The following is a 15,707-nucleotide window of genomic DNA, read 5'->3' as shown; positions in this document are numbered from 1 at the left end:
CAATCTCAGATTTAAAGTTAACAATTCATTGAGCATCAATTGCCATTTGCGGAAGAGAGTTCCAAACTCTACCATCCTTTGCGTGTAGATGTGTTTCCCAATTTCACTCCTGAAAGGCCTGGCTCTAATTTTTAAGCAATGTCCCCTAGTCCTAGATTCCCCAACCAGCAGAACCAGTTTCGCTCTATCTACCTTATCAGTTCCTCTTCATATCTTGAAAAATTTGATCAGATCACTCTTCTAAATTCCAGGGAAAACTACCTTAGTTTGCATAATCTCTGCTTGTAATTTAACCCTTGGAGTCCATGTATCATTTTAGTAAATCGACACTGCACTCCCTCCACGGCCAATATATCCTTCCAAAGGTGTGGTGCCCAGAAGTGAACACACTACTCCAGGTGTGGTTTAACCAGGGAGACCCATTTAAGTTAATGAAACACATTATCTGATGCTCCAGTGTTACCTACAGAAGCGATACATTTAGAGCATTGCAATTACTCACAACTTTTAATATATATAGTTATATATTAATACGTCAGTTGTGTTTTAGTTGGGAGCTAATCTAAAGAAAATAATTATTAATGCCTCCCTAGCATTTATATGAAGTGGGATAATGTTTATTGATCCAATTTGCTATCCCATTTCCCTGTCTCAGTTTTTTTATAGTGGGACATTATTCTATGAGCATTGACAACACTCCAATACCTGACCCAGACGCCCCCATCTGGCATTATAGTTAAAAGTTATGGATAGGTACAGGCCTAACATTCGTGTGTTTTGATGACTTGCCATGAAGTTAGTTTGAAGATCTAACTTTGACTTTCTGGCACTCGTCGACATTACAGAAAGATAAATGCTTCCAGTCCTGGAAGGTGGCCTTGTTGCTAATCCCCGGTAACAGGGATGCTTCTGTTTCAGTTCTTTTCCAAACCTACTGACTTTAAGATAAATTTGCACTTACAGTAGCAAGGCGTGAAAGAGGCAGATACTATTTCAGATGGCTGATTGAATGCCATGTACCGGATGGAGTTGGAAAACAGTCATAGTTCCCCTATCTGAATAAGTTGTCCAAAAAAGCAACCTCAGTGTATCAGACCCACCGACCGTCCATGTCTCCGCTTTAAAGACGTCTGCAAACGTGACATGAAGTCCTGTGACATTGATCACAAGTCGTGGGAGTCAGTTGCCAGCGTTCGCTAGAGCTGGCAGGCAGCCATAAAGGCGGGGCTAAAGTGTGGCGAGTCGAAGAGACTTAGCAGTTGGCAGGAAAAAAGACAAAAGCGCAAGGGGAGAGCCAACTGTGTAATAGCCCCGACAAACAAATTTTTCTGCAGCACCTGTGGAAGAGCCTGTCACTCTAGAGTTGGCCTTGATAGCCACTCCAGGCGCTGCTCCACACACCACTGACCACCTCCAGACGCTTACCCATTGTCTCTCAAGATAAGGAGGCCAAAGAAGTCTCTACTTAAGTACAAGGGATAGAAGTGTTTTTGTAATAACTATATATGCATTAATATTGCCTTCACGGTGTTAACTCATAAGGTTTTGCACAAAATAGAAATATTACACATGATAAAATAGTCAAATAATTACATTATGAAGGCAGACTGGGGAAAAGTGAACTTATTACGCTTGTATTGAGGTGGCTGGAATTGTGGCGAGTAACTCACCTCCTGACTCCCCAAAGCCTGTCTACCATCTACAAGGCACATGTCAGGAGTGTGATGGAATACTCTCCACTTGCCTGGATGGGTGCAGCTCCAACAACACTCAAGAAGCTCGACACCATCCAGGACAAAGCAGCCCGCTTTCTTGGCAGCCCATTCACAACATTTACTCCCTCCACCGCCGATGCACAGTGGCAGCAGTGTGTACCATCTACAAGGTGCACTGCAGCAAAATGCCAAGGCTCCTTAGACAGCAGCTTCCAAACCCACAACCTCTACAAACTAGAAAGACAAGGGCAGCAGATGCATGGGAACACCACAACCTGCAAGTTCCCCTCCAAGCCACACACCATCCTGACTTGGAACTATATCGCCGTTCCTTCACTGTCGCTGGGTCAAAGTCCTGGAATTCCCTTCCTAACAGCACTGTGGGTGTACCTACCTCACATGGACTGCAGCAGTTCAAGAAGGCAGCTCACCACCACCTTCTCAAGGCCAATTAAGGATGGGCAATAAATGCTGGCCTGGCCAGCGACACCCACTTCCCAGTAACAAATGAAAAAAAGGAGGTAAATTTGGGGCAACCGTTCAAGTAAAGCCAAGAGCAGGAGGTACACACTAAAACAAATGGAAGGTCAACTTAAGACTGATGTCAGGAAGAACTTGTTCAGTGATCAACTTTTAGAGTTGGGTATAAAGATGCAAACCTAGAAAAATAATGGCTTCAAAAAAGCTAACTCCTCTTGCAAAAATACCTCAGAGTCACCTGTATATAAGCATAAAATTGTTAAAATAAGTAACTACATTGATAGTACAGCCTTGTAACTCGAATTATAGATCTCCCAACCTTCCTTAACTTGCATTGGAGGAAATAAATCACAAATATGTGAATGACAGAAGGGGATATAAGTGTTGAAGTCACAAGAATTATTTCCTCGGATAACTCAGGACTGTGTGCTCCCAAAATGTTTTGTAGTATGCATTAAAAATAATGCTTAATGTTAAACACTGTTTTACTTCTTAGTTAATAGATTTTTAATCCAAAAAAAAGTAAATGACAATTGAGTTTTCAACAGACTAATCAGAACATCACCTCCCCAAAATTGAGCCCAGCAATAATACACCACAACCTTATACAATCTCCAAGGTTTGGGGAATTGGGACCTACTCTTGAGAGTGATCTAAGATATCAGATCTTAAACAATCGAGGATAAAACGCTTGAAAAAGACCCAAAATGACCTTACCGCAGATGGCACAGCTCTGCATCTGCAGACCTTCAGAACACAGTTAGTTCCCCATGGGTCATTGTCAGGAGGCTGTGCCAAGGCCTGGAGAAATATTTGGTGTCATTTTAACAAGTGTAGCCAATCACAATGTCCAGTTTGCTGATTGCCCTTGCAGGCCTTTTTATGTAGCATCATGGAAAGAATAACATAGGATATTTTCACCAATCATAGTGGTGCTTTGCGTTGGGAATCTGAAGAAAGGCCACACTTACTACTCTCTGTTTAGAATAAAATGTAATAATTTTCATTAATTACAAAGATTATTCAGAAAATATTTTACAAGGGACATTCGAATGATGTAAATAAGGAGATGCATGGCAAAGGAAACAGAAGCGACATGAGGAAGCTTTCTTTGACATAGTGAGTTGTTATGATCTGGAATGCACTGCTTGAAAGCATGATGAAAACTTTCAAAAAGGAAATTGGAAAGATACTTGAAGGGAAAAAGCTTGCAGAGCTTTGGGAAAAGAACAGAGGTTTGGGACCAATTGTTACCTCTTTCAAAGAGCCAGCATAGACTCGAGGGCTTGAATGGCCTTCTTATGTGATTTTAAAAATTCATTTCATGGGATGTGGACATTGCTGATTTATTGCCCATCCTTAATTGCCTTTGAGAAGGTGGTGGTGAGCTGCCTTCTTGAACCGCTGGAGTCCATCTTGTGCATCTACGCCCACAGTGCTATTAGGGAGGGAGTTCCAGGATTTTGATCCAACCACAGTGAAGGAACAGTGATATATTTCCAAGTCAGGACGGTGTGTGACTTCAAGGGGAACTTGCAGATGGTGGTGTTCCCATGCGTTTGCTGCCCTTGTCCTTCTACAAACAAAGAACAAACAACAAAGAACAGTACAGCACAGGAACAGGCCATTCGGCCCTCCAAGCCTGCGCCAATCTTGATGCCTGCCGAAACTAACACCTTCTGCACTTCTGGGGCCCATATCCCTCTATTCCCTTCCTAGTCATGTATTTGTCAAGATGTCTCTTAAACGTCGCTATGGTATCTGCTTCCACCACCTCCCCTCGCAGCAAGTTCCAGGCACTCACCACCCTCTGTGTAAAACACTTGCCTCGCACATCCCCTCTAAACCTTGTCCCTCGCACCTTAAACCTATGTCCCCTAGTAACTGGCTCTTCCACCCTGGGAAAAAGCTTCTGACTATCCACTCTGTCCATGCCGCTCATAACTTTGTAAACCTCTATCATGTTGCCCCTCCACCTCCGTCATTCCAGTGAAAACAATCCGAGTTTTTCCAACCTCTCCTCATAGCTAATGCCCTCCAGACCAGGCAACATCCTGGTAAACCTCCTCTGTACCCTCTCCAAAGCCTCCACGTCCTTCTGGTAGTGTGGCGACCAGAATTGCACGCAATATTCTAAGTGTGGCCTAACTAAGGTTCTGTACAGCTGCAACATGACTTGCCAATTTTTATACTCTATGCCCCGACCGATGAAGGCAAGCATGCCGTATGCCTTCTTGACTACCTTCTAGTTGGAAGAGGTCGTGGGTTTGGAAGATGCTGTTGAAGGAGGTGTGGTGAATTGCTGCAGTGCAACATGTAGATGGTACACACTGCTGCCATTGCGTCGATGGTGCAGGGAGTTAATGTTTAAGGTGGTGGATGGGTGCCGATCAAGTGGGCTGCTTTGTCCTGGATAGTGTCGAGCTTCTTGTGTGTTATTGGAGCTGCTCTCATCCAGGCAAGTAGAGAGTATATGCTTTGTGGTGGACAGGCTTTAGGGAGTAAGTTACTCACTGCAGAATTCCCAGTCTCTGACATGCTCTTGTAGCCACAGTATTTATGTGGCTGGTCCAGTTCAGTTTCTCGTCAATGGTAACCTCCAGGATGTTGATAGTGGGGGATCCAGTGATGGTAATGCCATTGAATGTCAAGGGGAGATGGTTAGATTCTCTCTTGTTGGAGATGGTCATTGCTTGGCACTTGTGTGGCACAAATGTGACTTGCCACCTATCAGCCCAAGCCTGAATGCTATCCAGGTCTCGCTGTATATGGACACGGACTGCTTCAGTATCTGAGGAGTTGTGAATGGTGCTGAACATTGTGCAATCATCAGTGAACATCCCCACTTCTGACCTTATGATGAAGGGAAGGTCATTGATGAAGCAGCTGAAGATGGTTGGGCCTAGGACACTACCCTGAAGCAACCCTGCAGCAATATCCTGGGGCTGAGATGATTGGCCTCCAACAACCACAACCTCAACTCATTTAAAAGGTACCTGGACATGCACCTGAAGTGCTGTAACCTGCAAGACTACGGACCAGGTGCTGGAAGGTGGGATTGGATTGGGTGGCTAGTTTTTTCAGCCGGCGCAGAAACAATGGGCTGAATGGCCTCCTTCTGTGCTGAAACATTTCTATGGTTTCTATTTTCCTTTGTGCTAGGTATGACTCCAGCCAGCGTAGAGTTTCACTCTCTCACCTCCCTTCCTACTGGTGAGAAAGTTCTTTAGTCGAGACAGTATGGCTAATATTGGGAGTTCATTTTGCATTCATTCCAGGGATCTGTACCCTAAAATGTCTGGAATTTTGTGTTAATACACAGCACTTTATGGTTTTAGTCTATTCTTGTAACTAAATTTGATTTTTATGGTGGTATTTTGGTGAAAAGTGAAGAAATGTTCTCCATAGCAACTCAGCAGGTATCAAACATGCCTGTATACAACTGGGCTGTAGACATTATATTAAGTAGGATTAGTCATCAGCAATGAATAAAGTAGCTGCAAGTTACTGTTTTCAACTTTGTATTAACTTGGAGGGAAACTGCACTTACATTTTATAATTGCAGACAGTCTGAAAGTGCACTTTCCATTATCGTTAGTTTTGGCTGCTTTATAAGCTAAACTGCTGGAACCAGAAATTGTGCACAGTCACCCCACTGTTACACACAGGATAATAGATGGCTGGCACTGAGTTACAAGACAGTAATTCAATCAAGCAGTTCCGATGACATCATAAACCATGAGAGCAAAGCTCAAACAATTTTATGAAGATCAGCAAAAAGGTAGAGATTCAATTACAGCCTTAAACAGACCAGAAGCTACTTATTATCATATATAACATATAGTGAGTGGATTTTAGTAATTAAACTCTTTGTTGTTGCTGTTTTTATATGGGGCGAAAATTAGTCAGTGTAAAAATCACTCAATTTTTCACTTGTAAACAACATTCACATACTCGATTCACAACAATTCCATTTCATTTCTTCATCTTTGACTAGTTCTTAAAGTTAATATTCTGCTTTTTTAAAAAACTTTTTTTGTTCTCAAGCAACGGGCATATAGACATGGCTGAAAAGGGAATAAACCACATCGCCTGGTACTGGAAATATATGCTATCATAAAACAGGCTTTCAAAGGTTTTTTTGGAGTTATAAGTAACTTATTATATCAGTTACATAAACAGTTCATGCAGCATTCTACATTAAAAAAAAGCTTTTTTTAAATGGTGGGTGGATGTTTTGATAAAAATCTGTCAGTGAGGGTACAGGATCAAAATTTGACATTGTGTTTATGGGGATTAATACCAGATGTGCAATGCTGCAGACAGTCTGTTCAACATTAGTTTAAGGTCACTGTCACTGAAGCCTGTGCAGTCTGTTTAGTAGCATATTTGTTCCATTTCTACTAAGTAGGGAGGTCCAGAGACTGGTAGTGGAAGACTGCCACCGATGGTAGAATGAAGGATAAGAGAGAGCAGAGACCACACAGAAGGCCAGAGTCAGAGAGCTGAAAGGTGCAGGGAGGAAATAAAAAGCTGAAGGCAGTGATAAGTTGGGACAAAGCCCATGTAGGGATTTGAAGACGATGACAAGGTGTTTAAAATGGGGTACAGGGAGCCAGTGTAGGTCAAGGATTGGGTGATGAGAAAGTAGGGATTAGGTGCAGGATCAGATGCAGGTGGCTGCATTTTTGGACAAGTTAGTGGTGGATAGGTGACTATCAGGAGAAGGAGAATCCATGAATATCTCCAACTTCAGCCATAGAGGAGTACAGCTGAAAGTGTTTACAGGTGTATTGAGCTAAAAGTGCCGAGTGTATGATTCTACCATCATAGCAGTGGATAGCCAATTCAGTTCATTGCATATTAACATTTGCTGAATGCACCGGACACTATGGGTCCTGATAACATCCAATTGGTACTGCTGAAGGTATGTGTTACCTGCTCCTCTTGCCAAGCTATTCCAGGATAGCTATGACACTGGCATCTATGCAATAATGTGAAATATTGCCCAAGTATCTCTAATCTACAAAAAAACAGAATAAATGTAATAGGCAAATTACTGGCCTCTTAGACTCCTCCCACTCATCGGTAAAATGATGGAAAGAGTCATCAAAAGTGCTATCAAGTGAGACCTACTCATCAATAATCTGCTTACCGACACTCATTGCGACTTCTGCCAAAACCAGCCAGCTTCAGACCTCACCGGCGCCTTGATCCAGATATGAACTGAATGCTAGAGAAGTGGTGTAGCTGCCCTCGACATCACTGGAGGATTCAACTGAGTATCACACTAAGGACACATGGCAAACCTAATGCAATTGATATGACAGTTAAGTTTTTACACGCCACCTAATTATACATTTCATTAAGTTTAATGTTTATGGAGAGTGGGGAATGGGAGGACAAAATGTAGGCCATTGGAACAGTTGAGACTAGGGGTGGCAAATATGTGTATGAAGCTTTTAGTGGTAGAGAGAGTGAGGTATGGGTGGAGGGGAGGCAATTTGGCCCAGGTGGAAAGAGGCAGTCTAAATGACGAGTAGAATATAGAGTTGTCACCTTCAGATTTCGGCAGTGTTGTATGCTGCTCAATGACAGTCTGCATTACTGAATGACATTGTTCAATTGGTAAAATCAGCCACTCTATCCAGAACAGCTTCTATCAGTTCATGAGACAAATGCTTTGTTCACTAGTTTCCACTCAAGAAGTACTGTCTGCTTCATCGTTGACCCCTCAAGGTCAAATTCATGAAGTGACTCAGCAGGATCCGTACCCTTGTTAAGCCTCTACTCACACAGTAACCAGGTATTCTTCATGAGCTATGTTGTCTCATCCTCATCCATGATCAGACCCCTTCTCAAATTCATATATTAGTGTATAATGCTGGTCCAGTGCCTGCTTCAAGTGGTGTGACTGATGCAAAGTGCTGTAGTGATCGTATCATTACAGAAGAAACAGATTCATTCTTTTGGACTTCTGTGTTGTGAAATTAGGCTCGGTGGGGGACGCAATACAGGCAACATTGCTTTTGCCGGCCATTATACGCTTCGTCTGGTATTCAGTTCTATTGATGCCAATGGAATTGAATATCGTGTGGAACATGTAACAGGTGACTAATGCAATATGGCATTGAATCAGTTTGTATTTACGTAAGGGCTTTCAGATACCACATACCACAATCAGTTCTTTCCCATTGGTGCCTGCTGCAAGTCTTCTTCAGCGAATAAAAGAACAGTGGTATTGCTTGAGAGGACATTTTACATGGAGAAGGAAGGTTGCCCATTGCTGGCATAACAAAATAAAATGTCATATAGCTTGTTAACTGCAGCCAGAAAAGCAGAGTGAACATTTTAAGATTTAAGAATATTCAATATTTAAGAACAGTAAAGAATGTTCATGAAATATCTTTGCCTGCTGTCATTTTGTGTATGTAATTTTGTAACCTATTGTAATATTCTGAAATATTCTCATTAGCCGTCCTTTCATGCTCCATTTTCAGCATGTTTGTGGGTAAAATTGGGTTTGCAATTGTGCTTTGTAAAAGTATTCAGACAAGCATACTGACATTCGCAAACTTCTTGCTTAACCATGTGGAACATTGCAAGATAATTGACAGTCAGACCGTATACAGCCCATGTAAGAGAACTGACAGTCATCTTCACTGCTTAGCTAAGAACTTTCTTTCCTGCAATCGTCTGCCATGTCTGTTGACGGAGCTGCCCCCGGAAGTCTAGAAGGCATCTGTGCATCTTCCTGCTCCTATCAATAATCACATGAAGTGACTCGTCAGTGAAATGGGCCTTCCTGCACCTGATTCCTTCCACTAGCACTCTAATGTGTGCACTCCATAACTGAACAGATGCACTTACTTGTCCATTATGATAATTAACAAGTGATTCAGTGCCATTATTGCAGATGTATCCTGAGCAGCCATTCACTTTTGCATTGGTTGTAATGCATGCGACCTCCAACAATGCAGGAGGGGTAACCTTGTATATTCGTGCAAGTGCACCAAAAAAATGAGCTCATTAATCAAACCATAGTCAGTGCACTGAGTAAATTGACCCCCATGGAGTCATTGTCAAACAAAATAATATAGTTTTGTTCATGACCTTTGGCTTTTGCAGGATATGAACATTCATGTAGTACTTCCGAATGATAGTTATCTATCATTGTAATGGAAGAGTGTTTTTTAAAGCAATTTTTATTGTTCTGAATTGAGTTATACTACTAAAGTTGTTTTTAATTGCTTAGTAAATATTGCTGCGCATTTTCTTCATGGCTGTTATTATTATGTTATTTCTAAAATAGTTTGTATAAATGATACCAGCAAAGGTATTGCAGGGGTTATATTTGCATCATATATCATCTCCAGTCTTCCTGCTTATTTGTCCTTCACACCTCACCTGCTGAGAAAGCATTCAAGCAGCCTGCTCCCAGGCTAATGTCTTCAATGCCCCTGAGGTTAGCAACCAGGATGCATTAATCAGATAGGTCTCTCCCTTCTGATTCCTAGCACCCCCACCACAACCCCCCTCCAAACCCCCAACCTCCCCACTTTTGGTGGATGGAGAAATAACCACAACCTCCACTAGACACAGGTCAGAAACTGAGCAGACAAAGATCAGGGACAGGGGATATTAACTCAGAGGCAGGAAGGAAAGGGGGAGCTGGTTTGAGGTCAGGAAGCCCGGAAGAACGAGTTTTCTTAATGTCCAGCTGAATTTAATGACAGCTTGGGGAGTGTCGGGGGGTGACAATTACAAAGTATGAAGACAGAGTTGGTTACAGTGGACTGGGAAAATAGGTTAAAAGATAACATGGTTGATAAGCAGTGGCAGACATTTAAGGAGATATCTGCTAACTCTCAACCATTGAGAAAGACTACGAGAAGGATACACCATCCTAACTAAGGAAGTTAAGGATGGTTTCAAATTGAAAGAAAAGGCATACAATTCTGCAAAGATTAGTGGTAGGCCAGAAGATTGGGAAAATTTTAGAAACCAGCAAAGGAGGACTAAAAAAAGGAAGAAATTAGCATATAAAAGTAAACTAGCAAGAAGTACAAAAAGAACAGTAAGAGGTTCTACAAGTATATAAAAAGGAAGAGAGTAGCTAAAGTAAATGTTGGTCCCTTAGAGGATGAGACTGGGGAGTTAATAATGGGAAGGGCAAAAGGAAAGGAGGAACTTAAGACAATCACTATCACTAAGAAAACTAAAGGGGCTAACGGCTGCCAAGTCTCTTGGACCTGATGGTCTGCATCCAAAGCTGTGAAAAGAAGTGGCTGCAGAGATATTGGATGCATTGGTTGTAAACTTCCAAAATTCCCAAACTCTGGAAAGGTCCCAGCAGTTTGGAATACTGCTGTTCAGAAAGGAGGGAGACAGAAAGCAAGAAACGAGAGGCCAGTTAGCCTAACATCTGTCGTTGGGAAAATGCTGGAATCCATTATTGAGGAAGTAGTAGTAGAAGGAAAATCATAATACAATCAAGCAGAGTCAACATGGTTTTGTGAAAGTAAAATCACGTTTGACAAATTTATTAGAGTTCCTTGAGGATGTAACAAGCAGGGTGAATAAATGGCAACCAGTAGATGTAGCATATTTGGATTTCCAAAAGGCATTCGATAGGGTGCCACATAAAAGGTGACTGCACAAGGTAAGAGTGTTGAGGGAAATATATTAGCATGGATACAGGATTGGCTAACTAGGAACCAGAAAATCGGAATAAATGGGTTATTTTCAGGTTCACAAACTGTAACTAGCGGGGTGCCACAGACATCAGTGCTGCGGTCTCAACCATTTACAATCGATATTAATGACTTGGATGAAGGGACTGAGCCTATTGTAGCCAAATTTACTGCTGATACAAAGATAGGTGGGAAAGCAAGTTGTGAGGAGGACACAAAGGGGGGAATTTTATGCTTTCCCCCATGGCAACTTTGGAGGTGGGGTGAGCATATAGTCAGGCGGGGTGGTGGTGGGAGGGAGCCGCCACCTTCCCGCCTCCACCCAAATTAAGTCCGGGGCGGGAAGGTCTTTCCACCCTGCTGCCAATTGGAGCTGTTAAATGGGAATTAAGGGCCTCATCCCACCGCTGCTGGTATTAACCCTGCAGGCCTGTCGCCACACAGAGAGCACGCCAAGCAAACACGTGCGGGTTGCTTGCCAGCTCCGGGGGCAGGGGTCCCCTCCTTCAAAGGCACTTAGTACCTGGTCGAGGGACCCGGCATCAAGAAGGAGGAGGCCCAGTCCTTGCTGCCGATTCTCCTACATGAATGGCCACCCTAAGATTGTAGCGGCTTCATGGAGGAGGTCGGAAGGGTTGGGGGTGAGGAAGATTAGAGGCTGAGGCCCAGAAAACGCAGCTGGCCAGAGTTAAATTTAAAATGGTGGACTCATTTTAATATTTAAATTGCCAGCCCACCTCTTGCAAGCGAGTTGGTTGCCTCCCCTTTGTCCTGCCTCTGCTAAAACCAGAAGTGGACAGGTTGAAGTTGAGATTGGGAACTTTAACATTTTAGCAGCCCACCCGACCCAAATCTGCCAGTTGAGTGTTTAAAATGCTCCGCCAAATCTCTGTTCAACTCACTTTGTGATGTACAGCACCTTTCACAACCTCAGGATATTCCAAAGCGCTTTACAGCCAATAAAGTGCTTTTGAAATGTATTCATGTTCTGGTCCTCAGTGACACCAATGCACTGTGAAGGTGTGCGTTGTAAATCCAGTTGATGTATTAAAGAAAACTGGTGTGACTTAACTTGTATAGTTGACAATGGAATTGCCATTTCTATTGCCAACACTTTTCCAATTAAAAATAGATTAGAAATTGTTTAAAACACTGCAAGGTTCTAATGTAAGCTTGGGGAGGAGTAGCTGAGATGTCAGCTTCAGTGATTTAAAGACAAAGCTTTTGATGAGAGTCTGAATTATTACTGCAGCAGTTTTGTATAAACATTCTTCCAGTATCTCCCTATCTCTTGCAGCTGCCAAAATTTGACATGCTGCTGGCTATCATCTGCTTTTGCTGCTGACATTTTGAGCTATCTTTGACTTCCATCACACATGCCACCACTGCTGGTAGCACTCCAGCTGTTAGCACTCTTGCTTCTAAGTTGTAAAGGCTCTGGGGTCAAGTCCCAGTCCAGGAAATGAGCACAAAACTCAAGGCTGATGTTGCAGCACCGTACTGAGGGAGTGCTGCACTGTTGCTGGTGCTGTATTTTGAATGAAACGTTAAACCAAGGCCCCATTACCCTTTCAGGTGGATGTAAAAGATCCCATGGTGCTATTCTGAAGAAGAGCAGGGGACTTAAACCCAGTGTCCTGGCCAATGTTTATCCCTCAATCAACATCACAAAAACAAATAATCTGGTCATTACCACATTGATATTTGTAGCACCTTGTTGTGCACAAATTGGCTGCTGCATTTTCTACATTACCACAGTGGTTACATTTCAAAAGCACTTCATTGGCTGTAAAGTGCTTTGGGATATCCTGAGGTTGTGAAATGTGTGAAAGGTGCTATGTAAATGCAAGTTTTCCTTTTTACTGCAACAGTTCTGCAGCATGAGTCTGTTTCCCTTGCCACTGACAGTTAGTATCTCAGGCTTCTGTTGGATTTACTTTTACTTAACTCCATCTCCAGCTACTTCTGCTGACCTCCTTCTGCTCGTCTAACATCATATGACAGGAGGTGTCTATTCATTTATAGCATTTGTATTAAATGATTGTCTTGCGAAGCAATCCTGGGACAGTTTAACCAAAAAAATAAAATACATGTTATTCAAAATTGTTTTGATCTTCTGCATATTATTTACAGAATATATGTTGCAAGGTTGTGATACAGCTGAGGGATTGTAGATGATTGTGAGAGAGTAATTTGTGAGGTCTAGCATACTTCAAGATTATTGAGAAGACACTTGCAGAGTTTTGAGGACATCCTCTCATTTTTCTGAGGTCATCTTTATTTGTGCTCAACTCTACAGGGCACAATGGGCGGCACAGTGGCGCAGTGGTTAGCACCGCAGCCTCACAGCTCCAGCGACCCGGGTTCAATTCTGGGTACTGCCTGTGTGGAGTTTGCAAGTTCTCCCGGTGTCTGCGTGGGTTTCCTCCGGGTGCTCCGGTTTCTTCCCACATGCCAAAGACTTGCTGGTTGATAGGTTAATTGGCCTTTATAAATTGCTCCTAGTATAGGTAGGTGGTAGTGAAATATAGAGACAGGTGGGGATGTGGTAGTAATGTGGAATTAGTGTAGGATTAGTATAAAATGGGTGGTTGATGGTCGGCACAGACTCGGTGGGCCGAAGGGCCTGTTTCAGTGCTGTATCTCTAAAAAAATACTATGCTGGCGACTTTTTCTGACGCCAACGATGTTCTGAAGAGTGACAAAGCAAATGAGATCAAGTAGCATCATGTGACAGCTAGTATCTCATGCTTCTGTTGAGTTTACTTTTACTTATCTCCATCTCCAGCTGCTGCTTCTGACTTTCTTCTGCTCGTCCAAGATCATAGGACAGGAAGTGCCTATTTTATTTATAACATTTGAATAACAAGTGTCTTACAAAACAATCCTGGGACAGTTTAACCAAAAAGTAAAATGCATGTTGTTCAAAATTGTTTTGATCATGTGCATATTATTTACAGAATATATGTCACATGGTTGTGATCCAGTTGAGGGATTGCAGATCATTGTGAGAGAAACTTGTGAGCTCCACCAGTTATCTGAGCCCTGAGGTTGTGTTCTAGGCTTGTGGCAAACTATCAGGGATCTGTCATTTTATATAACGTTTTAAATCCTCACTCTCTGTTGAGATGGACTCATTCAATGACAAAGAAATGTATTAAAAAATTTGTCACCTTGGGCTCCCTCTGCCAGACAATGTTTGGTGCAATACTGAACCATGCAGAGCAGGACCTTGGTCTGTACTGAGATAGCCAATCTCAGCCAGGTGAACATAGAGTCATAGAGAGATACAGCACTGAAACAGGCCCTTCAGCACAATGAGTCTGCACTGACCATCAACCACCCATTTATACTAACCTTCCATTAATCCCATTTTTCCTTCTCACATCCCCACCTTCCCTCAATTCTCCTACTACCTACCTGCACTAGGGGCAATTTTTACAACAGCCAATTTACCTATAAACCCACAAGTCTTTAACATGTGGGAGGAAACCCACACAGTCACAGGGAGAACTTGCACACTCCACACAGGCAGTACCCAGAACTGAACCTGGGTCGCTGGAGCTGTGAGGCTGCAATGCTAGCCACTGCACCACTGTGCTGCCACAGCATAGTATAATTGTAGAGACTACAATTGTTCTCAGTGTCCCTGGGCAAGGGAAAGGTACAAGGTCCCTGCTCCAGACTAGTGTCAAGTGATATCATGCTACTGATACTGCCTAACCCAGCACAGATGAAGGAACCAAGGACCTTTCAAGCCTTTATGACTCAGTACCCCAACATATGCTGCATTTTCCCCTGCTGGAATGTGTGCTGATATGAATGCCAGGTGAGGATTGAATTAACTCAGCTGTGATGCTTGTAACACCCAATGTCCAAGCTGACACATGATAAATAGCAGGACGGGCTTATGAATTTGGCATTCAGCAGGTTGCAGTAAGGAGTAATGGAGGAAAAGAAAACGCGGTTACTTTTCAACTTCAGTTGTAATTTTGCTCCACGGTAATTCAGGTATCAGACATGTCGAACAAAATGGAAAGGAAATGAAGATTACTGAATAGGTTAATAACAGAATTCTTCTAATTGAATTCCCGGTATTTTCCCTCAGGTACGATTATGTGGAGGTGCGAGATGGTGGAGATGAGAAAGCAGCATCACTGGGAAAATTTTGTGGAAAGATTGCACCTTCTCCGCAGATCTCCACAGGACCACTGCTGTTTGTAAAGTTTGTGTCTGATTATGAAACACATGGAGCTGGCTTTTCTATCCGCTATGAAGTTTTCAAAACAGGTTGGTTGCACTGACTCTGTTGCATTATTCCCATTGGTTTTATAAAGTATCTGAGTTTTTCAGTTGGGCTGAATGATTCAGTCACCACAAAATTGGTACCATCTATATATTGTTAAAAATCTTGCATAGAGAGCACATTCAGGGCTGGATTTTATGCTCTGTTAAAAGGCGGGTTTTTTGGCAGGGGGGCTGGAGAATTGGTGTGGAGTCATCTGCCACGGAACCCGACGCCGTAATGCTGGTTTCCGATTTTCTCAGAGGCGGCGAAGTTCCACGGCGGCACCTCGCCGCACATGATGGGATCATAATTTAAATCTGACACATACTGTTTTGCATGAATTTGCATCAAATACCCTGCGATCCTACCAGGCGGTCGCAATCTTATGCATGAGGGGCGGCACTTATGTGCCTTCACTTTCCCGTATTTGAAAAGCTGCTGCCACTGAGGCGAGAGTCATAGGTGCCTGCAAAGGTCAGGTAATTTATCCATTGTTATCTGATAGATTTTGTTTTCACAACAGACATTGCA

At 42.8% G+C, this 15,707-nt stretch overlaps 1 protein-coding gene across 4 annotated transcripts in view; it reads left to right on the top strand.

The window, feature by feature from the left end:
- The window catches only part of nrp1a (neuropilin 1a), a 192,953-nt gene that overhangs the window by 32,541 nt on the left and 144,705 nt on the right, over positions 1–15,707 (top strand). For all 4 annotated transcript variants that reach the window (XM_068014658.1, XM_068014677.1, XM_068014647.1 and 1 more), the window contains one exon: positions 14,997–15,178. In XM_068014658.1, the coding sequence (XP_067870759.1) occupies positions 14,997–15,178 (182 nt within the window). The remainder of the gene's footprint in view (positions 1–14,996; positions 15,179–15,707) is intronic.

This window comes from Heterodontus francisci, chromosome 2, assembly GCF_036365525.1.
Source record: "Heterodontus francisci isolate sHetFra1 chromosome 2, sHetFra1.hap1, whole genome shotgun sequence".
In the NCBI taxonomy this organism is placed as follows: domain Eukaryota; kingdom Metazoa; phylum Chordata; class Chondrichthyes; order Heterodontiformes; family Heterodontidae; genus Heterodontus; species Heterodontus francisci.
Note: the sequence above shows the minus strand (reverse complement) of the source record. Positions and strands in the feature narration are given on the sequence as shown.